At 35.7% G+C, this 27,531-nt stretch overlaps 2 protein-coding genes across 2 annotated transcripts in view; one reads left to right on the plus strand and one right to left on the minus strand.

The window, feature by feature from the left end:
- The window catches only part of LOC136262746 (neurotrypsin-like), a 37,977-nt gene extending 21,579 nt beyond the window's left edge, over nucleotides 1-16,398 (plus strand). Inside the window, exons 1-7 of the mRNA XM_066057139.1 lie at nucleotides 359-457; nucleotides 6,289-6,421; nucleotides 7,164-7,366; nucleotides 10,542-10,665; nucleotides 10,944-11,152; nucleotides 11,198-11,521; nucleotides 15,777-16,398. Coding sequence (XP_065913211.1) covers nucleotides 406-457; nucleotides 6,289-6,421; nucleotides 7,164-7,366; nucleotides 10,542-10,665; nucleotides 10,944-11,152; nucleotides 11,198-11,521; nucleotides 15,777-16,324 — 1,593 coding nt within the window. The 5' untranslated portion in view covers nucleotides 359-405 and the 3' untranslated portion in view covers nucleotides 16,325-16,398. Of the gene's footprint in view, nucleotides 458-6,288; nucleotides 6,422-7,163; nucleotides 7,367-10,541; nucleotides 10,666-10,943; nucleotides 11,153-11,197; nucleotides 11,522-15,776 lie in introns of the transcript that reaches the window.
- Nucleotides 16,399-25,186: 8,788 nt separating this feature from the next.
- LOC136264545 (uncharacterized) overlaps nucleotides 25,187-27,531 on the minus strand; it is a 50,901-nt gene continuing 48,556 nt past the window's right edge. The window contains exon 13 of the mRNA XM_066059316.1: nucleotides 25,187-25,430. Within this exon, the coding sequence (XP_065915388.1) occupies nucleotides 25,393-25,430 (38 nt within the window). The 3' untranslated portion in view covers nucleotides 25,187-25,392. The remainder of the gene's footprint in view (nucleotides 25,431-27,531) is intronic.

Below are 27,531 nucleotides of genomic sequence, written 5' to 3' on the forward strand. Positions count from 1 at the left end.
TTGAATTACAGAGAGTTTTACTAGAAATATACGGAAGCTATAGGATTTCTTGGGATTCCAATAGACGATATGCACACTTTATCACTCTAACGAAAAAAATCAATTAAGCGTAGACGGCGCAAAATTCGACGGTAACTTAAAAGCGGAAGTCCCATACAAAAGTATGGGAAGTAAATGCGGCTCGAGCAATAACTCACCACTCGAGCTAAGGACAGGCCATCTCGCTTGCCGTACACTTCTTTTGTACGTCGAGTTTTGCGCCGTCTACACTTAATTGATCATTTTTCGTTCGAGTAATAAAGTGTGCATATCGTCTATTTGTGTCACGTCCCCGGCGACCGCAATCCTTAGTACAGAAGTGACACCCCATTGTGACGTTTCTTGTTTCAACGAGTTCAGCTAAAAATGAAGCTTTTGATATTTTTGAATGTTCTCATCCTTACTACTATTTTGGCAGGTAACTATCATGTGTCTATACAGCTTATAGCTATTAATGTTATTGTATGCCTGACTGTCACTACTATATATATAGCTATTATATAGTGGGGCCGAGACTAGCATTGTAGCCAATTTTTATAGTATGCTGGCTTAGGCTCTTATAGGCCTGTGGTACTATACCAGACTAGATCTCTTTGCTCTGTTCGCCCTCCAGTGTTGCCAAAAGTATAGCATAAATCTTGTCACCACTACTATGTAGGCTGTAGCTAGCTAGTCGTGTTTAACTATCAAGACAATGGAACGGATAATTTTTGGCAAGGTATCAGGGGTTTTACATGCAAACAAGGTACTCAGTTCTCACCAGTATGGATTTCGTAAATCACACTCCACATCTCACCTCCTGCTTGAGGCTGTTAACGACTGGACACAAACTCTGGAACAGCGTGGCACCTGTCATTGTTTGTTTTTGGACTTTGCGAAGGCCTTTGACAGTGTGCCACACCAGCGGTTGTTGCTTAAACTAGAGAGAATTGGTATAACAGGTGATCTATTACTTTGGATAAATACCACTCGGTTTCAGAGGGTTGTTGTCAATGGGAAAGCATCTAACTGGCTTCCAGTTATATCAGGTGTTCCGCAAGGATCTGTTTAGGGCCCCTTATTATTTATTTTGTATATAGATGATATCAGATCTGTCGTCAAGTCCTCATCTTTGAGACTTACAGGCCTCTGATAAATTTACTCGTAAATTATTATTCCTTCTGATCATTATGTTTTCGCTAGTGTAGGGTCCCTCATTACTTCAATGCTATGTGACTCACCTTCAGCAAATACAAATCTGAACTGTTCTGAATCATTTGATACACTGTATGACCATAATTTCAGAGTAGTATGACCATAATTTCAGAGTAGTATGACCATAATTTCAGAGTAGTATGACCATAATTTCAGAGTAGTATGACCATTTACATTGGCTAAAGCTCCCTCAACTTATTGATTTTTACTCTATGATGCCATTGCGGGTGGGCAACTTGCCTCTCTATTGTATGGTGGAAACATCTTATGGTTTATGGCCCTTTCGCTATTTTCCAAATGCTGCTAAAACATGCCTCACAATGAAGCCAGATCAACTCAATTTTACTGTTTAATGGCACTAATATACAGATATCTTGTGAGGGTCAACGTCACTTGGGTGCTGCAATTGGAACCATATCATTTACAGAAAGCTATGTCTCTAAGAAAGTAAAGATGTGGTCTGAGGAGATTTTAACTTTATCAAACATTGCTGAAATGCATCCCATAGTGCATGCATTGCTTTTACTCACCATGTCAGGCATCGCTGGAACTATGTGATGCATACCATTGAATCAGTGGGTGCTTTTTTCAACCACTTGAAAGAAGCTATTCACCAACACTTCCTTCCTGCTTTAACAGATTGAATACCCAGTTCTGAGGTGGAAAGAGAACTGCTTTCACTTCCTTGTTGCTTTGATGGATTGAACATTTCCAACCCATTGCAGTGATTCCCAGTTTTCATCATCTAAGTTGCTGAGTGCCAGTTTAGTTACTATGATACAACAGCAGACTGAGGACTTTCATATTCCTTGCCTTCAGCAAGCTCGTTCTACAGGTACCATCCATCAGTCCAGACAACAAATATTGACTTCTAGCTTATATAATTAGCCACTATCAAGTCCCATGTAGATCCTCAGCTTCAGTGAGCCATTGAATTAATCAACGACGTTAAATGTTCTTCACTTTGGTTAACTGCCCTTTCACTTCAAGAGTAGGAATTTCATTCGAACAAGAAGAATTTAGAGATGCACTGTATTTGAGGTATTGCTGGTAATCGGCAATATTCCAAGTCACTCTGTGTGTTTGGAACTTCATTAAGTGTTGATAATGCCATGATTTGTCGACATGGTGGCTTGACCTTCATCCGCCATAATGAACTGCAAGATTTAACAGCTGAATGGTTACAAGAAGTATATCATGTTACTGAGCCTCCATTACTGCCACTCAATAGGGAACTAATTACACCATCTTCAGCTAACTGTAGTAATACTGCAAGAGCTGACATCTATGCAAGGGGCTTCTGGGGCAGATGACAAGGTGCATTGTTCAATGTTAGGGTTTTCCATCCCAATGCACCAAGTTATTATCAGAACCAAATTGCTTGCCTTTTTCATCGACATGAGCTCAAGAAGAAGCATGAATATGGGGATCATATACGTAACGTTGATTTTGAATCTTTCACCCCACTTGTTTTTTCTTCAACTTTTGGTAATTTGGGCAAGGAAGTTAATATTTTCTACAACCGTCTGGCAGACCTTTTATCACAGAAGTACAATACCTCTTACAACCAGACACTTCCCTGGATGCACTGTGCTTTGTTGTTTTTACCATTACTTCTGCTGTACTGGCCATTCAAGGGAGCAGAAAGCTGCAGTCAACAGAGCTCCCTGTTGTCTCCACTGAGCTGTGTTTAGTGGAGAGCCATATTCTTGTTGATTAGGTTTTTTTTGTTTTATTTCATTCTAATTTACGTTGTTATTGTAGGAAAATACACATAACTATCTAACAAGTAAAAAAAAGTAAAATTAAAAAAAAAACTATATCTGTTTGCACAATATTCTATCAGTATCATTGTTTAGCTTCACCCCAATTCAATTTGGTGATCAGACCAATTACCATTATTATTAGAACTCCATCATATTTTACGAATTCAACTTTCTTTCTGTGTAAAGGCACTCATTTGTGACGATTCCTTGCCATAAAATCTCCATTATACTTATCCTAACTTCATTGCTGTGCCAAATGCCATCTTTGTCATTAATGTAATGGTATTGTTGAATTGCATGTGTGTGGTGTGTATTATCTTTACATGTACTTATATGTTTGGTTTTTGTATCACTCTAACAAGGAAGAATAGTATTGTTGTGCTAGAGTTTAAAATAATATCAATGAATCTGAAGTCAGTTGTAGCTAACTGCCTGGCTAAACTAAACCTGTTTAATGTAAATGAAATTGTTCAATGTTTGGTTTGACGGTTCATAGCTAAAAATACTGATTTCAAGTCTGGACTAACAAAGCTTGTGGATAGCTACTTGCTTACTACATGTACGTACATATGTGCATACATAGTTACCTGCAGCTGGTTATCCAAACTTAGATCATATGTGCGAACTGGGAATGTGGGCACTAACTACACGCTGTCATATAACGGATCATATGTCTGCACTAAAAAGGAATAATTATTACTGTATAATCAATTAATAGTGCCTGGAAAAAGCATGATGGCATAGAAATGTTGAAAAGTAGCCAAATTTTATGCTCCCACATACCCTAGTTCTGATGGGAGCAAAGAGCAGGCATGTGTCTTTCCATGTACTTCAAAAGACAGTGAAAACCCTTCACATTATATTTTTATTTCATATCAGAAGAACATGTAATGCTATTCTTATTATATATTAATAACCTGGACACAATTGACATCATCATAATTATTATGAATGCACTTCAAGAAAATAATTGTACGGGTAAATAATTTATTCATGTATGCAAATTAATTTCGATACTGGATGTTGTCACAATTTAAGACTGGCATAAAGAATGAATGAATATAGAGCATGATACAATGATAAAGATGTAATGTAAAAACTTTGTTTGCTATATAATTAATTAACATTCATTCTTGGCTGCTCCATAATTAGTTGTTTTGCCGGTTTACAGTTTCTTTTACTTTCATGAATCTGCCTTAGCTACCTTTGTGTGGAGGATTATGTTACGTACTACAGGAAACATTTGAGTACATCCTTTAATTTTGATGCTTGTTTGATTTTTATTTGATGTTTGTTGTTTCATTTCAATGTTTGTTGTTTCATTTTGATGTTTGTGTTTTCATTTTAATCTTTGTTTGCAACATGCATTGTGTTGCTTTTATTGTGTAATTTCTACATAAATGCTTTTGCCAACATTGCATCATCCAAAATTCTGTCTCAAAAAACCATCATAAGAATATCATATGCAATGAAAATCACCTTTACAGAGTATTCTAGTCCATCTATCATCAATTATAGCATTAAAAACACTTACAGGTGGCTGGATATTGAATTTTAAGCTGCAAGAACCTAAAAAGCCTGCATGCCTGAATACAGTACAATAGCCACAAGGCTAGAGGCCAAAACGAAACAGTGCATGCGCATGGCCATCATTTCACACCACAATAACAAACTCACAGGTGACATGTGCCTTTCTGGTTCTGATGAGTGTCTGGTTACTGCACTTTGTCATTCCTTTCATTGTCATTTACATAGTAAAATAAGTTTTATCAAGGAACCAGGTATCATTAAGTGGTACAGAGTTGCTGTCATATAAAATCATTTCCTTGACTTTTGATGCTTTGTTTTTGTTTTATTTTGATGTTGTAGTTTTTCTTTTTTGTTTGCTTTTGTGTTGTATGAAATTAGCTCTTGTTAATTTATATATATTTTTTGTTTTATGTGTATATTTGTGACTGAGCCTGTGAAAACAGGGAATGTGGGCACAAACTACATCCTGTCACGCTACAGGTCATATCATATCTCAGTACTGGAACAGAATATTTGCATTCTGTAACTTGCATCATACAGCAAATAACATGCTTACTAAGAACTGCAAATTGCATTGCCATAGTGTAATAATACAAAACGCTATGGGTGATGAAAGTTTGAAAAAGTAGCAAAAATCATTAGCCCAAATGCCCTAATTTTGCAGGCCCAGTCACATTTGTAGCTATGCATGTACATGTGTAGGGCTCCACTGAAAATCATTTATACTGAATGATTACATTTACATAGTTGTTTTCTTCTCAAACCATACCAATGTATCAATTCTCCATAACACTTTCCTTTGAGGATGATAGTTAGATGCCACAAAACTATTTGAAGTACTTTAGAGGTAGTACATAAATGCATGTACATAGCTGCAAAAATGACTGCATACAACACAGAACATGCCGATGACCATCTATAGTTGCAATCAGTAGTAAGCAAGACATGGCATTGAACCATGCCTCTTTAATCTATTTTGTATAGCTCAGAAGCAAGATAAAGGTACTCTAATAAAGCAGTCACAGCCACACGTGCATATCATGGCTAAGTATGAAAAAGTTAACAATTAAAAAGATAATAAAAATCAAATAGGGTTCCAGCAATAAAATGTATTGAAACAAGTACTGTAGTTAGCCTATGTGGAAAAATCCTTACTTTGGTACCGTATATCACAAAAGTTAAACAGGGAAAATTTAATGAAATTGATGATTTGCTACAGCAATTCATCAAAATTTTGCTCGTCAAAATTCTGAATTGTCTAATTTAACAAAATTTCCCTTGTTAAACTTTTGGTATTGAAAGACTGTGGTAATATGCCAATATACCAGCTGCCATCATTTTATTGCTTCACTACTTTTAATGCTAGATTATATTTTAAAACTATAAGTTTGTTTGGTTGTGCAACAAAATTGTTTGTGACAACATTTAAAAATGTGTATCATTTAAAAATCTGCAAATAAAGATTGAGATCAAGCTACATACAATTATTGCATATACATGTATTGGATACAGCCAAACTTATCTACATTATTTGTACCCATTACCCACTGTACACATTAAAATTTTTTCTGGAACCTGCATGCAGAATTACTAAGCTCATATATTATAGTAATGATAGTTTCCTTATGTTGTTTTAAACCTTTAATGTGTATGTAAACATAGACTGTAACACTGTGGTGTGTTTATTGCATGTAACACTGTGGTGTGTTTATTGCATGTAACACTGTGGTGTGTTTATTGTATGGATTCATGCTGCTAGCTAAGGCCAAAGCAGTGAGAGCCCCAGTTCGTCTAACAAATGGTGATAACCAATTTGAAGGTCGTGTTGAAGTATACTACAGTGGACAATGGGGAACAGTTTGTGATGATAACTGGGATATGGTGGATGCCAAGTATGTAACTGCTAAATGTGACACTCAGCAAAAACCCATAATTTTCAACAAAACCTATTTCTGATAAAACACATTGGAAAATTAAATAATGGGTGAAATAAAATGTGCTATATAGAAAAGGTTTCCACAACTTTAATTTCAATGGTACACAGTAAAGTAAAGTTGAACCTTTACTCAACATCTTGTTCACCTGTTTGGAGAACTAAAATAACTTTGTATGGTTTCTCTAGCCAAAAGGGTATTGGTGGTATATACTTTTGATTATTTATTTATGATGGAGTGCATGTAAACATTGTTGCCTTCCATTCTTTGGATTTGCAATACCTTTAGAGTTCAGCCTTGTATGCATGTTTAGATAAATACACGGTTAAAACTATACTTCAATGCATTTGGTAACTCATAGTGAACAGTTTGAGCCAAGTCCCAAATATATAGAGCAATTATGTACACACAATTTATGGCTACAAATTTAAGCAACTTTTGCTTGTCATCAATATAGTTACTGTGCAAATGTTATTTCTTTGATTTTTTAGCACTGTAATTCCAAAACTAATCACCATAGTAGGCTATACTATGGTAACCCATTTCTTTTACACTGTAGACTGTAGTACCTATGAGGCAATAAAAATAATTTCAGAAATGGTGCAAACTACGTAGTATGGTCACATATCAGATGGTGTTCTGTTTGCATAATTATACTATCTCCTAGCTACTATACCATCTTCTCTATTATATTTGCCAGTGTTGTATGCTATCAACTTGGATTTGGTAAGGCTCGTAGGGCTTATACAGGTGGCTACTTTGGAAGTGGAAGTTCAACAATGCCCATTTGGTTGGATGATGTACAGTGTACTGCAGGAGACCGTTACTTGTCTGAGTGTAGACACAATGGCTGGGGAAACAATGACTGTTCACATTCTGAAGATGTAGGGTTGGTTTGTGATTGTAAGTAGTGATGTGATGTGATGTGATGTGATGTGATGTGATGTGATATAGCAATGTGATGTGATGTGAAGTAGTGATGTGATGTTTGGATTTGTTAGAGATGGGATGATACAAGATTCAAAAGTTTCAATATATTGCCCTAATACAGTGATGTATTGCAGTGATGTACAGAGTGCAGATCTTCTCTTTTCTAATTCCATGGCAATGCTAACTCAATAATTTGGTTGTAAACTAGCATCTGCATTTCAAATTTCATAGTTATGTATGTAATAATTATGTCTATGTACTCTACTGTGTGTACTTAAGTCATTGATGTACTACAGCCAGATCCAGAATCACATCAGTACCTGTATCACTGTTTTAAGTATTGCGATATGGCAGCCTATTGATATATCATCCCATCTCTACGATTTGTATTTTTGTCATATTAAATTTTACAACCAATGAAGTGGGAATCCTTGCACTAAACAGTAATGAAATATGATAATAGTAAAATACGACTATGCGGAATAATACATCTTCAACATGTGAGGCCAATGATAAAGTAGGGATTTTTCTCACATAAAGTTGTTGTACTAATACTCACTACATGTTCTACCAATAGAAAGGGGAGGGATCATGTGGAAGCAGTTATTATATTATAGTACTGTTATTTATTTGCAATGCTGTGAAACTGGCTGAAAATGAAGTGTAGTGACCATTTAACTTTTCAGTAATTGATATTTTAAGGAGTGCTTTCAAATGCACACTTATAATTTTATGATATGTCTGGTGAATGTGGTATATACAGGTTCATCAGTCATAATTAGCTGCAAAAAAAGTAAACAAACTCAGGCTATATAGACTGAAGTAGGAATTAGATGTTCACTAGCATATCTATATCTGCAGGCATATAAGCGACCTTCCTTGTTTCATTATTTTTATTTTTATGATCCCTAATTCCTAATTTTGTCTTAGTGGTTTTCTACTGACTGATTTACTGATACCTTCAGACAAGCATAAATCTATAGTTAACAGCAAAGACTACAAGCTTGTGTTGTTTCAGGTGCCCTAACATCATGGATTTATATAACTTTTGATAACACCATGAGTAGCACATGCACATCATGCAAGAAAAAAATGTAAGTCATTCGTAATTTTTGCAACACCATTCTAACAGTTGAGGTTTTGTAATTAGATTGGTTGTAGGCTTGCCATTTTCCACCGTGGACAACAGTCTGTTTACTAGAACATGACCCCTTATTGATTTAGCTCTATTTATAATAGTATGTACAGTGAAAATGGAATAGTGGTCACGGGAGGCTAACTTCATACTATTATACTCTAATACAGCAACCACCCTAATAGAACAGTCAACGTTGTATAACTGTATGCTATAACAAAAAATGAAATAATATGGTAAAGCATTAATTTAAAAATGAAGTAGGAATCCAAGCGATAAAAGGAATGAATGATGGTATTACAGCACAGCTCAGTGTGAAATCTCTTTTTTGGCATTGAACAAAATGATTGCTGTAACATGTCTATGTAGGGATTTTCTCACAGAGCTATGCTGTGCTACCATCATTCATCTTGTTTCACCACTTTTTATTGATTGGATCCCGTCTGCATAACTTCCAAGTCCTTTACATGTTTTATTTAAAGTATGTTTCAGCTCACTATATAGTTTCAGCCCTAGGAACTTTCAAAACTACACTATACTGACTGTACCCATGAAAAAGTAGTTGCAAGACTCACAAGGTCATTCCTGCTAGATTCTTGCATGGAAAATGTCACTTTGTAATATGAGGCAAAAATCTTAAGTACATGCATGCTATATGCACTGCAAGAGTGTTGCACAGAGATGTCCCTATAAGTCTTGCAAGAATCTTGCAAGTCATTTATTTTTGAGTATTCTGATAGACACAGCATAATGTAACATGCAGAATGGACTTACAGACTGGGTTGGAACAGCCTCTTAACAATAATCCTGGCTTAATCTAGCTTTTGTAATGCCAAATACACCAGTATTCAGCTACAACAGCTGATACATTAAGATTGTACATGTACTAGTTTCTGTGAAACACATTGTACTTACATCAAGTATAGCCATAGAGGCCATTGTCAGTCATCATAAATTGGAATCCTTTGTCCAGTAACTAGCTGTGTAGATTAGGCTTCAGTAATGGACCAGAAAGTATTTTTGCTTATACTGGTGTGTATCCACTATTAATTATAAATAAACTAGTCATGTACCACCCTAAAAGCTAAAGCTCAAATACTGTCATACATTTCAGTTGTAAATGTTCTAATGTATTGGTGCATGGGTAATCTTTGTGATCTAGTAGTATCAGCAGTTGTACCATATAGAGGGAAACTTTGGCAGGGGTAACTTGGCAAATAGCAAGCTAAATTGCATTTAGTGAAATAAACTTTGGAGATGCTAGTCTGCATAAGGTGCTACAAGTAATTTTGGGGTTAAACTTTGGCGAATTTGTAGCAAACTGCCAAATTTTCCAAAGCTTTCCCTTGCCTAAGTTTCCCTCTATACAGTACCTCGATATAATGGTGTTTCCAGCATTACAAGAGCTTGATAATGCCTGGATTATTGTAAAGTCCAGAAGTATGTAAGCTATATGGGTGCTCAATAAAGCATTCATAACTACTTTTTAGTTCTCCCCATAAACAGGTAAATCAATCACGGCGTGATTTATATATATCTCATGCATCTTTCCTACAAAAGAAAACTGCTATATAGAAAATAATGTTGTGATGTTATAAGTAAGGACTTTTATTGGAATTAATGATCTCTACTAGCTAGCTAGTAAGATTCCTAATTTATAATTCCACTTAATATAAGTTTGTTTGGTTATCCAGCAAAACTTCTTGTGTCAGCTATATATGATGAGTATATAGTAAATTAAAGTTGAGATCAAGCTATGTACATACATTATTGCATATTCCTTCATTTGTTAGATGCCAATGCAAACTTATCAGTAATTTTGCACCCACTACAGTATAATAGTTATGCAAAACACTATACACATGCAAGTAAAATGTACTGCCCTTTCTGAGGTCTGTATTACAGAATGATTGTTTTAATAAATTCTTATGATACTAATGATAATTACTTATATTGTTTGGTATGGTGTACATAACACTGTGGTGTGTTTGTTGCATGGATTTATGCTGTTAGCAACGACCAGAGCCCCAGTTCGTCTAACAAATGGTGGTAGCCAATTTGAAGGTCGTGTGGAAGTATACTACAATGGACGATGGGGAACAGTTTGTGATGATAACTGGGATATGGTGGATGCCAAGTATGTAATTGCTGAATGTGACACATGTAATTGTCTCAGCAAGAACCCATGATAGTTTGCACCAAAGCATTTTCTAATAAAACACATTGGTGAAATAATGGACTATACATAAATTGGTAATCCATTCCTTTTATGCTGTAGATTGTACTGTATGAGGCAATAAAAGGAATCTAGAAACAGTGCAAACTAAGTAGGATGGTCGCATATTAGATGATATTCTGTTTGCATAATTATACTATCTCCTAGCTACTATACCATTTTCTAATTATATTTTCCAGTGTTATATGCTATCAACTTGGATTTGGTAAGGCTCACAGGGCTTATACATATGGCTACTTTGGAAGTGGAAGCTCATCAATCCCCATTTGGTTGGATGATGTACAGTGTACTACTGGAGACCGTTACTTGTCTGAGTGTAGACACAATGGCTGGGGAAATAATGATTGTTCACATTCTGAAGATGCTGGCGTAGCTTGCCTTGAAACAGGTCTGCTATGAGAAACATTGAGCTACAATAATGTGATTTTTATAGGTTGTACTGAGGGTGATATTCGTCTTGTTAATGGTACTAATGTTTATGAAGGCCGTGTGGAAGTGTGTTATAATAAAGAGTGGGGAACCATGTGTAATATTCATGATAGCTGGAGTAAAAGTGAAGGAACTGTTGCCTGTCGCCAACTTGGATATTCCTTTGTAAGAGTGACCACATCTGTCCCCTTTGGAAGAGGAAAAGGACCAATATGGTTGGATTATTTACAGTGTGAAGGATATGAGACTCAATTAATCGATTGTTACCATGGTGGATTTGGTAACAATGATTGCTCCCATTATGAAGATGTAGGGGTGATTTGTGATAGTAAGTAGCACAATGTCTGTGTTAGGATTTGTTATTTTTTGTTTCAAAATTGTAGATTCAAATGATGCCCCCAACTAAGAATATTGCTTTGTAATGTATCAATACTGTAGCACTATCATAATGCTTAATAATCATTGCATCTCTATGGCCAATAAATGTGGCGCATACATCAAGCTATGTAAGATATAGAGTTATCCTGTCAGTACTGAAACTAAAGTACTAGCAACTTTGTTCCAGTTCCAGTTCTATATAGAACTGGAACAAGGTAGATTATAATAGCTAATTTTGATTTCTTCAAAACAGAACTAAAACTGGAATATAAACGAATTATCAAGGGATTATCAAGCATATCATGGAACTAAAACTATAATCATACAGAATGTATCAATAAAAGTAAGTACAAGGAAAATTAGAACTTTTTAAATATAATTAAATAGCGACTGTTGAAATAAAAATAATGACAAGGGAGGCTACAGCTATACCAGGGAATGTTTACTTTCTACTACAACTGTATAGCTTGTCAGTAATATCAGGGGCAGAAGTCTCCAGAAACTGGTCAAGTGTGTTCAAGCAGTTAAAAGTGTATTTTACAAATTTGCATTGGTTTGCAAAAGCACAAGACGTTCAGTTTGAGATACTCTAATAGAGCAGTAAATCACTCTAATAAAGTGGTCACAGTATTAGAAAAGCAGTATAGCAAGCTATGTAGCTATAAATAAGGATTTTTATGTATATAGTAAGTGGAAGGCAGTTATGCTCAGCATGCAGTTACTATCTTCAACAAAAGGCTAGCCATGCTCCTGACCAGAAACCAGTCACCAAAAATCCTATGAATATATTATGACTGAAGTAGGGATTAAGTACAGGTGTATGCATAACTGTGGGTGTATATACCATGAGGGAAATATAATTTTGTTCCATTACATTTTATTTCAAATTTCTAAGGAAAGATTGGCACCAAAAATTAGAGTTGTACCGATTCCCACTTTTTAGGGAAAACCGATATCTGATATATTTCTACCTTGTTTTACCGATAGTTAACCGATATCCAATTGTAGGTCTCTACAATTATACTTGTGCACACTCCATTAAACGTAGAGCTTGTAAGCCAATTCTGTGAAAATTATACACTTATCTCAATCAAAGTTGCTAGTCAGACAAGTGGGCTAGGGCCTGAACTATCACTGTTTATCTTTGTGGTTACCACAATACATAAACAAATTACCCAAGTACATACCAGAGCCTTTGGCACCAGGGCATCTGGATTCAGTGGAATGGAATGGTGGAATGGACTGGAATGGTGGACTGGAATGGAATGGTGGAATGGAACGGTACTTTGGTAATTTCAATTTTTGGTCACCTCTTTATAAAGACCACCTTCTAACAAAGACCACCTCTTTATAAAAACCGTTCTACTTTAATGTTTAAAATGCTGCTATCTTGTTGTTTTAGAGTGTATCCCCATAGAAAGGTCTTATTGATCAGTTGTGTGCCACATGCCTAGAAAAATCAGAGTGGCATCTGATATGTAATACTGTAACAGCAATATACCCCATGCAAACGCAGTTTAGCTGTATAAAAGTGACGTTCCCATCAAACTAAAAGTAACTGACAACTAAAGGAGTTATTCTTTGGGTGAGGCCAAGAAATACTGACAAATAACTTGCTATAATTTATAAAAATTTTGGTCCTTTATCATTCACTCATGCTGCATTCCTAATTAATTCCCTGTAACTCTAATTGGCTAATAATTTATTATTATTAACACTTTACAGTGACCAGCACAGAAGGTCATGACAGCAACATGTGCTGCAGCCTTAGGATTACCTAACCTAATTTCAAGGACTTAGAATTAGCTGCCTTTTTCTCCTCTACTACACCAGTCTATTGAGAAAAGTACCAATTTACTAGCCAATTGGATTTACAGGGAATTAATACAGTCAGACTGCACAAGTCAATGATAAAGGACCAAGGTTATTGTAAATTATACTTAGTTGCCAGTATATATTGACATTCATTTCTAGATATTAGCTCCTTTAGTTGCCAGCTGCTTTTAGTTTCATGGACATATTTTTTTGTATAGCCAAACTGCTTTTGTACGGGGTATATAGCTATTACTGTATTGCATCATAATCATATATCACTGGCTTTTCTAGGGGACGTAACATGTGGCACACAATTCATCAATAAGACTGTCTTATAGGGCTCTAAACAACAATTCAGATATTAAATGGTCTTTGTAAAGAGATGGTCTTTGTAAAGAGGTGGTCTTTGTAAAGAGGTGGTCTTTGTTAGAAGGTGGTCTTTTTAAAGAGGTGACCACTAATTGAAATTACTTAAGTACCGTTCCATTCCACTATTCCATTCCATTCCACCATTCCAGTCCATTCCACCATTCCAGTCCACCATTCCATTCCACTGAATCCAGACGCCCTTAACACCAGTCCTCTAGTGGTACTGCAGCTGCTGAAGCTGAATAGACTAATAATCTGCTGGCCACAGCCCATTACAACCGATTTCCGATTATGGTAAAAACAGCTAATTATCGGCTTCTACCGATCACCGATCCAATTATCAGTACAATTCTACAAAAAATATCATAAAACTAATTTTTCATCCAAGCTGACTATCAATCACGTTTTCATTTATTCTTCACAGTGCTACTAATGAAGAGCAGTATGAGAAGCAACTCTGTAATCAATTCATTCATTATAAAATTATGGGCAATTTCTGTTGAGTTGGTACAAGGAAGCTATATGCATGAATCAACACCCACATACACCATTAAATAGTTGAGAAAGAATGGGACACAAAGGAGGAGTAAGCATAACTTAACCACAGTCTATGGCTCAAAAATTCAGTCAGTCAGTTTACATAGTAGAAAATCCAATTCATTGGAAAAATTAGAAATTATTAGAAACCAGTGGAAGTGTTTGGGGTCACTCTGGAGGTACATTACTTTTACGTTTGATTATACTGTAAAGGATGATAAGTGAGACTGACTTTTGTGTGTGATTTGGCACAGCGATCCCTACTATACTACCATCCTGTACAACATGTTAATACAAAAGATTGATGCAACACTATAAATGAAGAATGAGAAGTGGAAACAATAACTGGGGGTTTTAGTGTTTTTTCCAATTATTTTAGTGTTTGATATACAGTAATTGATTTCAACTCTTCAATATCATCTTTCACAATCATAGCATCTAAGCTTTGTAACAGTAGTTTAATGATAGTTGTTTTGTCTAATTGCTTACAGATATATGAACAATCAAATTACATAACACTCATAACTTAGTACATTATTGGAGGTATGGTGCCAGAGACTAAGCTTTTTTCTGAAAGCTTCCCAGATCATGTAACAGCCACATAACAAACCAGCATTTGATTCCTATATAACACAATCAATCCATAATAATATTTTATTATTGTGTGTCATTAAAACTATGCCAGATATATAGCTAGTTACAAGCTACAACAATATCATGCGGTAGATGTCATTGATGAAATTATGGCATGCACTATATACTGCAGCTATGCTGTCTGACCCAGATTGTAGCTAACGTGCCAGCCTGTACATGTTTGACCTGCAAAACAAAGCATGATATGACTATGATACTGACAGCCAGAGTCAATTATTACTGCCTGGCATAGGCCATTTGTCAAGCAAATATCATGCATGGCCGACCACAATGGAACCTGCCTGACAAAATGTCAGATTAAAATACAAGGAAGTAGTCCAAGGTTGATTAGGTCTTTTAGTGTATAAGTAAATTGTAAACACAATAATGAGTGTACCATTATGCATACTAAGCTTAAGTAAATCTATTGACGTATTAAATTCCCTGAATGTGTAAAGCAGCAGCGTATCAATGTCAGGGAAAGCTTTAGTTTGCCTGACATTTTCACTGGGGTTTTTAAAAAAATCATAATTGTCTCTGCTGACAGCATACCTGAATACTGGCACTTGACCATTAACATAACCAACTGTCACTCCTTAGACTCACCCCACAATGCTGTTAGCATCTGTCTAGTAGTACTATTCTTATAGGAACAGAGCAACAATTCATTGTTATGGTTCCAGAACTGGTATATACTGTATGTAATGCAGATCAGAACTGGAACTGAAACAGCAAGCTGGTATTGGCACAGTGGTGGTTTTATACGAGTAATGATAATCTTTCTGTCAGTATATTATTGTATGTTTGTAGTGATATGGTGCTTTTTTATCATTGTGGTAAATTGGTTCTAGATTATTCTCCAACTGGTAGCAGATTGTCTGATGTAGCTATTGCTGGTATTACCATTGGTGGATTCTTTGCATTGGTGTTAATTGGCACCTCAGTAATTGTTGGCATCATCTGTTGGAGGCATAACCACGCTAACCGTACTACTCAACAACCAGACCAGCAAGTGTTGTTACCATCACTTCCTTCCAATAATCCTCCACCATACAGACATGCTAACCGTACTACTCAACAACCAGACCAGCAAGTGTTGTTACCATCACTTCCTTCCAATAACCCTCCACCATACAGACATGCTAACCGTACTACTCAACAACCAGACCAGCAAGTGTTGTTACCATCACTTCCTTCCAATAATCCTCCACCATACAGACATGCTAACCGTACTACTCAACAACCAGACCAGCAAGTGTTGTTACCATCACTTCCTTCCAATAATCCTCCACCATACAGACAAACTCAACTACCTGCTGTTTGCTATGCTAATTTAGAATATACAGGACCAGAACCTCAATATATACCAGAATCACGATCTGACAGAACCACCACCTGATTAATATACTCTTAACTGACATGCCCTGCTTAGATAACAATATTATATATATTTTGGGTTTAAAACCATATTGTTTTGTGATCATATGCTTGTATCTTTTATTGAATTGATTATCCTTACACAACAGTAATCACAGGCTTTAAGCCCCCTAGTGGGATAGCATTCAAGTTTACTGTGATTTACTTTGAAATAGATATCATTTAGGGGTGGGTGGTATCTCGGTTATATCGTAAAACCGCGATATTCTGATGTAACAATACCAGTATCGTCAAAAATTCTTGGAAACGATATTATCGCGATATCGTGATTATCGCGGTGTTCTTCAATAATATTCATATTAGCTAACTACTGTAAACATAGTGCTGCTGTTTAGCTCCAGGAAAGATCGAGATACTCTAATAGAGCAGTCACCTATATACTCTAATAGAGCAGTCAAGTAACTTTATAGAGCATTCATGCGAATATGAAAGTAGCTACTTAAGGGATGTATTAATTTGCAATTTTATTGAGGAAAGAATATTTCTGCACATTGTGGCATTATAGCTAATAAAATGTGCATGGGTGAATGAGCTTTTGTTGCTATAGTTAGTAGTCATTTAGTCATGCATAGGAATCTGTAGAGCTCTTGAATTTATGTCATGCACTTGGGTGTGTAAGACACATCCTCTCCATGCTTAATTGTAGGTCTAGCTAATGTCTATATCTCCATGTATAGTTCAATAAATGGTTAATGCCATGTACATGTATTTTGCACATCCATCATGTTGCTGCAGGTTATATCACTTGTGTAGCTAGGTGTAGTTTCATAGTACAGCATCTGTCAAAATATGAAAAAAAATATCGTGATAATTAGTAATATCATGATATTTTCCCCATTATATATCGTGATAGTAAAATTTCAATACCGCCCAGCCCTAATATCATTATTAACTTTAGGAATATAATTATGTTGCAAAAATTTAGCATATAGATATTTTTAACCTTAGAATTTTAAACTTTTAATTGAGTATTGAATGATGAATAGCACTAACTTAGTGATCACACAAACACATTAACACACACACACACACACACACGCACACACACACACACACACACACACGCACACGCACACACACACACACACAGAGCTTTGGACTAAATAATGTTTACCTACTAGCTTGCTCAGCAACTGTCATCCACCTTGGTTGTTGCCAGTAACAACATGTGGAAGCATGCATGCAGTGAGAAACTTTCAAGTTGGTCCTATATGGGCTGAGGAAATAGACAACAGCTTGCATGCATGCAGGCACCAAATGCACAGATGAAACAAATGAACAATATTGGCAAGCAAAGCCTGGTTTAGATACAATAATTATTATAAAGATTTTTGGAATTACATTTATGACATATGTACTCATATGCCACCAGATGACAGTAGCTACACAAGGTGTTCCAAATTGATCCATGCAGTTAACCCATGGTCACCTTAAAGATGTTAGCTGGCTTTTTCTGCTGTTAAGCTAGGAACCAAACTACATAATAAAGATCATGAGACACCCTGATAAAAGCCATTGATAAAAAGACAGGAATATTTAACCCTTAATTGGCTTCCCAATTATAACAAATTCTTTTAACAATACAATTAGCTACACTCCTTACTTTTAAGCCCTATAGCTCTTGTGTACTTACAGCTATCATCACAAAATTTTTAATAGCACTTCTCTGCATAATTATACATTAGTGGTATCAACGGGATGGTCATTGAGTTATCTGATTAGATGCATGATGTAATAAAATTTGCAAAATATTATTGGTAAATCAACATACATCATACAGTACGATAGTACAGTAGGGACCACAAAGGAGTAGGTGTGGCCCATGAAATAATATCACCCAAAACCAGCCTCAATTTTCTCTGACAACGATGAGGCAGTATTGGTTAGGTAAAACTAAGCCAGAACAAGCTTTCTGAAATGCATTTAACAGGAATTTTAAAATTTATTTAATGGAATTTTCTACTGACTGAGTAATTAAGTAAGTATCTGACTGACTGACTGATGCCTTCAGACAAGCATAACTTGATAACGGCTAAGGTTATGGGTTTGATTTTTTCACTGTTCGACGTTGCTTCAGCCGAAAGGTGCCTTTTGGCATACCGCAGTACATACAATGCATTCTTCTTGGACTTACCAGTGTCCTCCTTTGTGTCCCATTCTCCTTTGTGTCCCATTCATCTTTGCTGACAGCAAAGTGTCAATTTGGCGGTAGCACGTGATGGCTTCCCTTCATAATGGGAATCGTCCATATTTTTCATAGTGGCTAATTTGATTGCAGAGGTGCTTTTCAAACAGTTCTTGATTCATACTGCTGTGTAACAGGTTGAACATAGCCAACAATGAAGTGTAATGGATACTTTACTTTTCAGACGATAATTGGTAGCTGGGACGTGCAGCACCATTTCTTTCTTCCATTATGCATAGATTTCAGAGGTACTTTTCGAACAATTCTTGATTTGAAATGTTATGTAACGGGTTGAACATAGCTGACAACAAAGAATAATGGATATTAACTTTCCAGACGATAATTAATATAGCTGGGCATGTGGCACCATTTCAGATCACTGCTTGAAGTTTCTTAGTTTACTAGAGTGGTATATCCCCAGTATATGGAACTTTTAATTGTTTGGAATTTTAGTAGCTTTTCAGTAAACCTGCATCCACTGATGTTTACTGAGAGTTTAAAACTTAGTAAAACAATTATGTTCCATATACTTAAAGTTACTGACATGTATAACTGGGTACAACTACAGTAAAGCAGCTTAACAAATTCGTAAACTAAGAACCTTCAAGCAGTGGATGAGGTATGCGTGGGTTCACCAGTCATTATAATTATTTACAAAAAAAGTTAAACAATTACACAGAAAAATTTGGAATTTTCAACTAGAGTAAGGACCATAGCACATCAATAAAAAGTACTGAAACAAGCTGGAGTAGTGCACGATATTAAATCACAGTAAAACAATAAGAAGTGTTATATCCCTACTGTGCTCAAGATACCATAATGGAAGTGCACAGCAGGGATATAACACTTCTTATTGTTTTACTGTGATTTAATATCATGCACTACTCCAGCTTGTTTAAGTACTTTTTATCAATGTACTATGGTCCCTACTCTAGTTGAAAATTCCCTAGAATTGCATAAGCTAGATAGCTACGCCTTTAAGACACAAGCAGAAGAAATTCAGGACAAATGATTATTTTATTGTAGAGCTGTGAATTGGTTATGCAATAATCGGTTAATCAATAATTGTTGAAGGTGATTGATAATTGGGCTATGTATGCAACAGCTCACATGACCACAGAGTTGTCTACAGTTTTGGTCATAAAGAGGATACATAAATGAACAAGGAGACTGTTTATTGCTTATTTGTTAGGAATTACACATCACAAAGCCAGTCTTTCCATTTAATCTTATGTCAAACAGCATGTTTGATTTTAACAACACTGTTAAAAATAACCATTAAGCCAATTAATTGGTAGTCAATCGGTTATAGGAAGTCAATAATCAGTTATATGTTAATGTTTTTCTAGTACAGGTATAATGTTCTAGTACAGTTCTAGTACAGTTCTAGTTCAGTTGCCAGAATTATTTAAAGTTAGTATATAGTTCTAGTATTCATTGTTTAAAACAATTTTAGTTAGTATTAGTTCTAGTGTTCCTTGTTAGAAACAATAATAGTTTGAATTAGTTCTAGTATCCATGGCTGAAACAATTTTAGCTAGTATTATAGTACCTCCCATTTACTAAGTATTACGTAGTGATTGTACAGTACTGATGCTAAGAATTATACTTCGTCATACTTATTCATTGCTTTTACAAAAAAAATGATCAATAACTAGGTGTAATGAACTATCATCCAAAACTACTTTGAGAAGTATAATTTAATCAAAGATTTAAAAAACATCCTACCTAAACAATATACCTCTTACTTCTACATAAGATCTCTCTTTCTAAGTTTTTGTCTGTTGCACAATTTTGTTTCTCCCTTGTCACCTCTCCACCAGAAGAAATTACTGTTTGCACCAGAGCAGTGGTTGCTACAATGTCACAAATCACTCCAGATAGTAATGGAAAGTAGAAATGCCACAATAGTCGTGACATACGACATGTCATGACATAAAGCTCCATGATATGATACAGTGAAACCTCAGTTATCCGGACTCCACTTATCCGGATTCTCGGTTAACTGAACCACGGAAATGACTGCTCTATTAGAGTAGTAACTGTTCTATTAGAGTAGTTAAAAATACTGATATTTTTAAAACTTTTCTTCATGCTATTTTAAAAGTTATTTATACACAGTTTCAGAGATACGGACTTTTCAGACTTATGGACCACTCCAGGTCCCAAGGGGTTCGGATAACTGAGGTTCCACTGTATAGGTTTCTTTACGTCGTGATATAAATATCTCCTAATAATGCAAACCTTTCCATTCATTTTGGACAAATTTGATGCAATAAATATGAGAAAAATTGACAAATAAGTATGAGCGATGTTGGTTGTTGAATATTCTGATATTTTTGCATGTTCGAATCAAAATACGTAGCTATACAGTTTCATAAGTAACAGCTAAGTTGTGAAACTTTAAGAATTGCTTTTGTCGTGACATACATGTCACAACATAAACCTCTATGACATGTGCCATAAAAATTTCTCTATGTCATGGCATCCCTAATGTTTGTTCTTAAAAAGGTTATATCATGCATCTTAATATGTACTTCAAAGTCAGGCTTTAATGTACCATAAATTATAGTAAGTTCAACAATCAGGCTCCTGCTAAATCTCACACAACAGTTGCAGTTGTAGTACTAAAGTTTTAGTTTATAAAATTAGTTCTAGTATTGGTAATTATTATAAAGCTAAATTTTAGTTTAGTTCTTATTCAAACACTTAAAAATAACACCGGCTTTTCTAGTATATAGTTCCAGTTTTTTAAATAGATTGTAATTATAGTTTAGTTCTAGTTTCTAGAACTAAAAAGAAAAGGCTGTACTAAAACTACTTTAGTCCTTTGCAGGTCACAACTCTGATGGCTTTTTACAATGAAAATACTGTCATAGGGTAGATAAAGAATGTTTAAACAAAAACTTTCTGTAACAAATCCTTATAAGGACTTTTTATTTCTAAAATGTGCTTAGAGGTTTCTTGTCCAATAAAAAATCTGTGTCATGAATAAAACTGCTTCCATTCATCTAAACATAATTGTTATCTAAAAATTTACCATGTCAGATTTGGGTTTTCCATCGAAAAAGAACCTAATTAGCATTTTCATTTGGATTACATGCAAAACCATCTATAATACATGTTCACCTGAAATCTCAATACCTATACACCTCATGACTACAAAAAAATTGAAGTTTAATTTCAGGAGTCAAATTAATGACCTTGTGTAGACAGGTGCTATCACAGCTTCACGAGGCTCATCAGGGGTCCATATGGACAAAACAACAGACATACTTAACAGTATACTGGCCAGGCAAGGACCATGGTGTAGACCAGATGATAAGCAATGTCAGGACTGCCTATATATCAGCACAGCTGAAGGAGCCAATTATTTTCAAGCCTGGTCATTTCAGGAGATTGCAGCTGACTTCTGATACCATGCGAGTATTATCTCATTGTGGACAGCCACACAAATTGGCCAAGTGGCAATATGGGAAGGGACATCATAGTCAGTCACATGTTTGCTGGGCTCATAGAACTGTTTAACAGGACTGCTATTCCAGATGTGTTGTGGTCAGATAGCGATCCACAGTTTACTGCTAAAGAATTTCAAGCATTTGCCCGACAGTTGGGATTCCATCATCAAACATCCATACCACACCTCTCCAAAGTGATAAAAAAGGTGTGAAATTAATGAAGAAAATAATTAAGGCAGCATGGGATAGCAGATTTTGCAATGCAGACAAGTTATGTAGATGTAGCAGTGCATGCAAGACCTGTCGACACAGTGGGATGCCTACATAATAATGGTTACAGCCATAGGTCCCCAAAGACAAGACACAAATGTGACTGTCTCTGGGAAAACCGGTCTTATCGCCCATTTAAAACTGAGTATCGAGAAACGTCGGTTTTAAATATTCAGTGTGTTGTAGCTGGCCAATGGTTGTATAGCTACGCATACCAAATTTTCACACGTTTCACAACACTTTCTTACCTTCCTGGTCATCCACTGAAGAAGTAGTCAACAGCTAAGTTTCCTGCCATTTTAGATAGTTTTTAAACCGAGGTTGTCTGTATCAGGCGAGCTCCAGAAGGGTGGGAGGTGGGGGCCCTGGAAGACGGGCAAGATGGTATTCAAAGATTGAAAAGACTGAACGTGCTGAGATGAATTAGGCCAAGTTATAGCTGTTGTTGATCCAATTTATTTCTGAGCCAGTATTATAGAACATTGTCATCAGTCACTTTTACTTGTATAACTTGATGCGTCTAATCTGATTAAGTCATGGCACAGACCTTATATCGACAATTTCACTCTGATGGAATTACTGTATGTGTCACTGTAATTTACTATGCCTCCACATAATCAAGTGGTATCAATACAGATCCTGGAAGTCTGCCCTGAGAGTAACATGTCTTGTAAGTTGTAACTACATGCAGCATTGCAAATTTACATTATTAATGTTTGCATGAATTATGCTTTGACTCCATTAACTTTATTATGATACAGCTATACATTGGTGGTCATGAGGCATCACTTTTGGTAGAGGTATTAAGTGCTTTAATCCATTTGCAAAACTAATTGTGATTTTTTTTTTAAAACTGAAACCCAAATCTGACCTTATAATTGTGTGACCAGATTTGACAAAACCAGGCATCCACACTCATCCAAATTTGTGACTTTAAAGGACCATAATTCAATGTAGGAATATACTATCACTTTCAACTTTTCACCTGTTATTGCATAAAGCAATGACAGAATAACAGATGAAAATTTGCATAAAGCAATGACAGAATCTTGTAAGTGAATAGCATACTGACTGGTAAAGTTACAAGCAATTAAAGTCAAAGAATTGGATGTGTGTGGAAGCCTGGTTTTGTCAAATCCAGTCACATATTAAGACTGAGGATTCTGGATCAATTTTCTCCGTTTATAAATTCTATACATGTCTTTCTCCCTATAATTATAATTGAGGCTTGTTTGCGATAATTATAAATTTGTTATGTTCTTTTTGCACTTTCTGCAGAACTATGACATTCAGAGGTTTTGCTGCAAACCTATACTGTTTTTAAAAGGTTAGGACAAAAGATGCAAAGATTGATTATCATGACATTTGCATGAAAGAATTTTAGAAATCAGTTTCATGCATTTTTATACATAATTATAGCTAGCTATAGTAGACAACACTTTAGCTGTAGGCAGTACTAGTAACTAATATTATATTATAGTAGTACTATTTTATATATTATATGACCGGGCCTGCAATAACAAGGCATGTAAGTACATAAAATTCTACTTTTTTCAAACTTTTATCGCCCATAACTTTTTTTGTCACTGTACTATGGTCATGCAATTTTTAGTCTATCTTAAACATTTAATTGACTTTATACTAAAAGTTATAGATTACCAGTGTTGGGAATAACGCGTTACATAATATTATTACTTTTGTGGTAACTAAGTAATATAATGAAATACGCTATAAAAACAGGTAATATAACTCAAGTCAAATGTAACGCGTTACCTAAGTAATATAGTTACTGTAACAAGTCTGATATTACGTAATATTATTACTACAAGTAACGAAGTTACTAACCTCGTTAGTAATCCACTGAGTAATGCCTAGCCACAACGAAGTAATGAAGCCTACTGAATGAAGCTTATTCACCAGCTTCTTACTTATAACCAAGATTTGCACATTGTCCAACAACGCAATCATATCACGTGATAAGGTGGTAGTTTCACACGTGACAGCTTAAGGCTGTGGACATGAAGTAATATATTATGTAATATTATTATAGTTACTTTATTTTTTGGGTAATATGTAACTGTAACTAAATAGTTCAGTTGCAAGTAATATGTAATATGTAACTAGTTACTTTTACAAAGTAACTTGCCCAACACTGTAGATTACAAGCATTCTATTCCAGCACTGAGATATGATCTGTTATATGATGGGGTGTAGTTTGTGCCCACATGCCCTGTTTTTGCAGGCCCAGTTACTTATTATAGTTAATTATGTAGCATGTAATTCCTATCAAGAAATTAAATCCATGCATATACATGTGACCAGATTTTACAAAACCAATTCATGATCAAATCGCACATCAGACAAAATCAAACTAACGCCACCAGTGGATAGCTACACTAGCATACTAATACTTTTGACCCTCAAACTACTTGAGAATGGTTTTAACAGACATCTTTTCTGGTGGCATGGTAAATTCAAACAACAGTTTCTGGCTTTGTCTTGGCAAGAATCAGTGGTTTGCTGGTGGATGGCCTGATAATGTTGGCCAAACATTTTTCTAGTGATTTTGCTGCATATCAGCCACTAAGAAGCCAGCACAACCCTGTAATCTCATGACTGGCCATTTTGAAGTCTATACCTCTTGCCCACCCACCCCACCATCCTCCCCTTTGTGAGCACTCATGATGCTACTTCAGTCATCCAACTGCTCAGATTTTCTATCTTATTTGGTGGGAAACTCTACAAGAAACTACAAGTACTGGAAGTGGTCTGAAAGGTAATAGATTGATGCATCTTTTGTGTATATTTCATACACATACTTGCTAACCTTGGCAAGTTATTCTGACTTGAATTCTCTAGTTTATCTCAAAACTTATAATATGCGATTTGAAACGTTCTTCCAAAATCCAGTCACACATTTAAATTACTTTTCAAAATCTACTTAAGGCACTCCTATTATGCTAGTATGATGCAAATACACAGTGTGTGACTATATATAACTATACATATATATGTGTTCCTAGATAGCCATACACTAGTACATTGTTACAATAAGTGCGTATACATTATGTATGCAATGATGTAACTGTTTGGAGCACAAAATTATCCAGTTAGCTGCTATTTTGGGTCGTATAGTAATGGTCTGTTTCCAGGATCTAAAATTGGGACAAATCATTGCAACATAATTAGCATAAACACAACCATACACTGGAACCATGTATATACGTATTGCTATATGTGTGACCCGCTGAGGGATAACCTGACTTGTTAGCACTTTTCTCAAACTTCATTTTGCAACCTCTTCATTGTCAAGAGGGAAAAACAATGGGAAAGTTTCAGTCTTATCTGGTGAGTACTTTTGGAGTTATAGCAAGAGGAGCAAAGCAATTGATTTTTACAGTACGGTGCCTAAATAGAAAATAAATTACAGGTGCTCATTTGTGCAGCAGGCTACGGAGTTGGGACTTGTGCCACGATGTTCTCCATGAACTGGGGTATTCAGTTATAAGCCTATATCCACACATGCTGTTAAGCAAAAAAGTTGTTAAAGCTTAGGAATGGTGACAATAAACTTATGTTTTACCACAATGTAAACAAACACATGTACATCACGTTTGCTTTGTCATATGTGACCAGATTTTACAAACCGATCCAAATCGCACATCAGGCAAAATCAAACTAACACCTCAGTGGATATATAGTTACACTATTGTACTAGTAGTTTTGATACTCAGTACCACTCAAACTACTCGAGGCTGGTGTCAACAGACGTCTTTTCTGGGTGGTGTGTAGAACTCGAGTGGCAGTTTTAGGACATGGCTTGGCAAGAACCAGTGGTTAGGCATGAGGCTATTATGCTCCAAAAATTGAGCATTATGCTTTTGAGCAGTGCTCAAAAAATCACCTATTATGCTTTTGAGAATTTCCCATTATTCCCAAAAGTATGCCACCATAATTGGCTAATAATGCCAGTTTATTGCTGTATCAGACCATTTTCATTGATGTTTAAGCTTCAAATAGTCTTGAATTCTTTAGTTGGTTGCTGTATTAGAGTATTTCGTTTCAATGTGACTGCTTTATTAGAGTAAATAATATTCAGTGACTGTTCTATTAGAGTTTCTGACTGCTCTATTAGAGTATCTCGATCTTTTTTAACGGAATTGTGCAATCTGCAGATTTTCCTACTGTTAAAGCTTTATAATCACCTCAAAATGCTAGCATAATTCCTGATTCACACACATACCTATTATGCCGGCATAATCGCCGGCATAATCGCCGCATCCCTACCAGTGGTTTACTGGTGGAAAGCCTGATAATGTTGGCCAGATGTTTGTTTTGTAGATTTTGCTACATATCAGCCACTAAGGAGCCAGCACAGCCCTGTAATCTCGTATCTGGACTCCAATGGTGGTCTGCCTCCATTTTGAGGTCTAACCCTTGCCCACTCCACCACCCCCCACCCCTTTGAGGGCACTCGTGATACTACTTCGCTCATCCAACTGCTCAGATTTTCTATCTTATTTGGCGGGAAACTCTACAAGCAGCCCCAAGTACTGGAAGTGGCCTGAAAGGTAATAGATTGATGCATCATTTGTGTAAATTTCATACGCGTGCTTGCTATCCTTGGGAAGTTATGCTGGCTTGAATTGTTTAAAACCATTTATCTCAAAACTTCTAATGTGCGATTTGGATCGTTTTTCCAAAATCCAGTCACATATACAGAAATGAAACAGATTTATTCTTACTCTCCATGAAAAGGCAAATCGAGTGAGATGAATCAGATATTTCAATTTGTGTTCTCTTTCATTGTTTACCGAAGCAATTAAAACGTGTATAAATTTATCGTGTTTTTTACCCAAATGTATTCCAATGGCATTTATCTCAAAAACAGAATAATGCAAACAAGTTGGGTTTTCACTTAGCGGGTTAGATATATATACTTTTACTAAGTACAGTGGACATCCCTTCACTATTGAGCCCATTAAATTTTACCTATAACTCCAAAACATTAACCAAGGCAAAGAGGTAAAAGAATATGGACATTGAATTATCATACAGTACGATAGTACTGTATATTAGGGACATCGAAGGTGTGGGGGCGATCCATGATATAATATAACCCAAAAACCTGCCGCGATTTTTCCTCACAACGACATGACAGCATTGGTTGGGTAAAACCAAGCCCAAAAGTGTCTTCAGATCGACCCGAAACGTTTCCATCAAGTTGCTACAGAATTTTTTTTTAAATTTAGTCAA

This window comes from Dysidea avara, chromosome 8, assembly GCF_963678975.1.
Source record: "Dysidea avara chromosome 8, odDysAvar1.4, whole genome shotgun sequence".
Lineage (NCBI taxonomy): Eukaryota > Metazoa > Porifera > Demospongiae > Dictyoceratida > Dysideidae > Dysidea > Dysidea avara.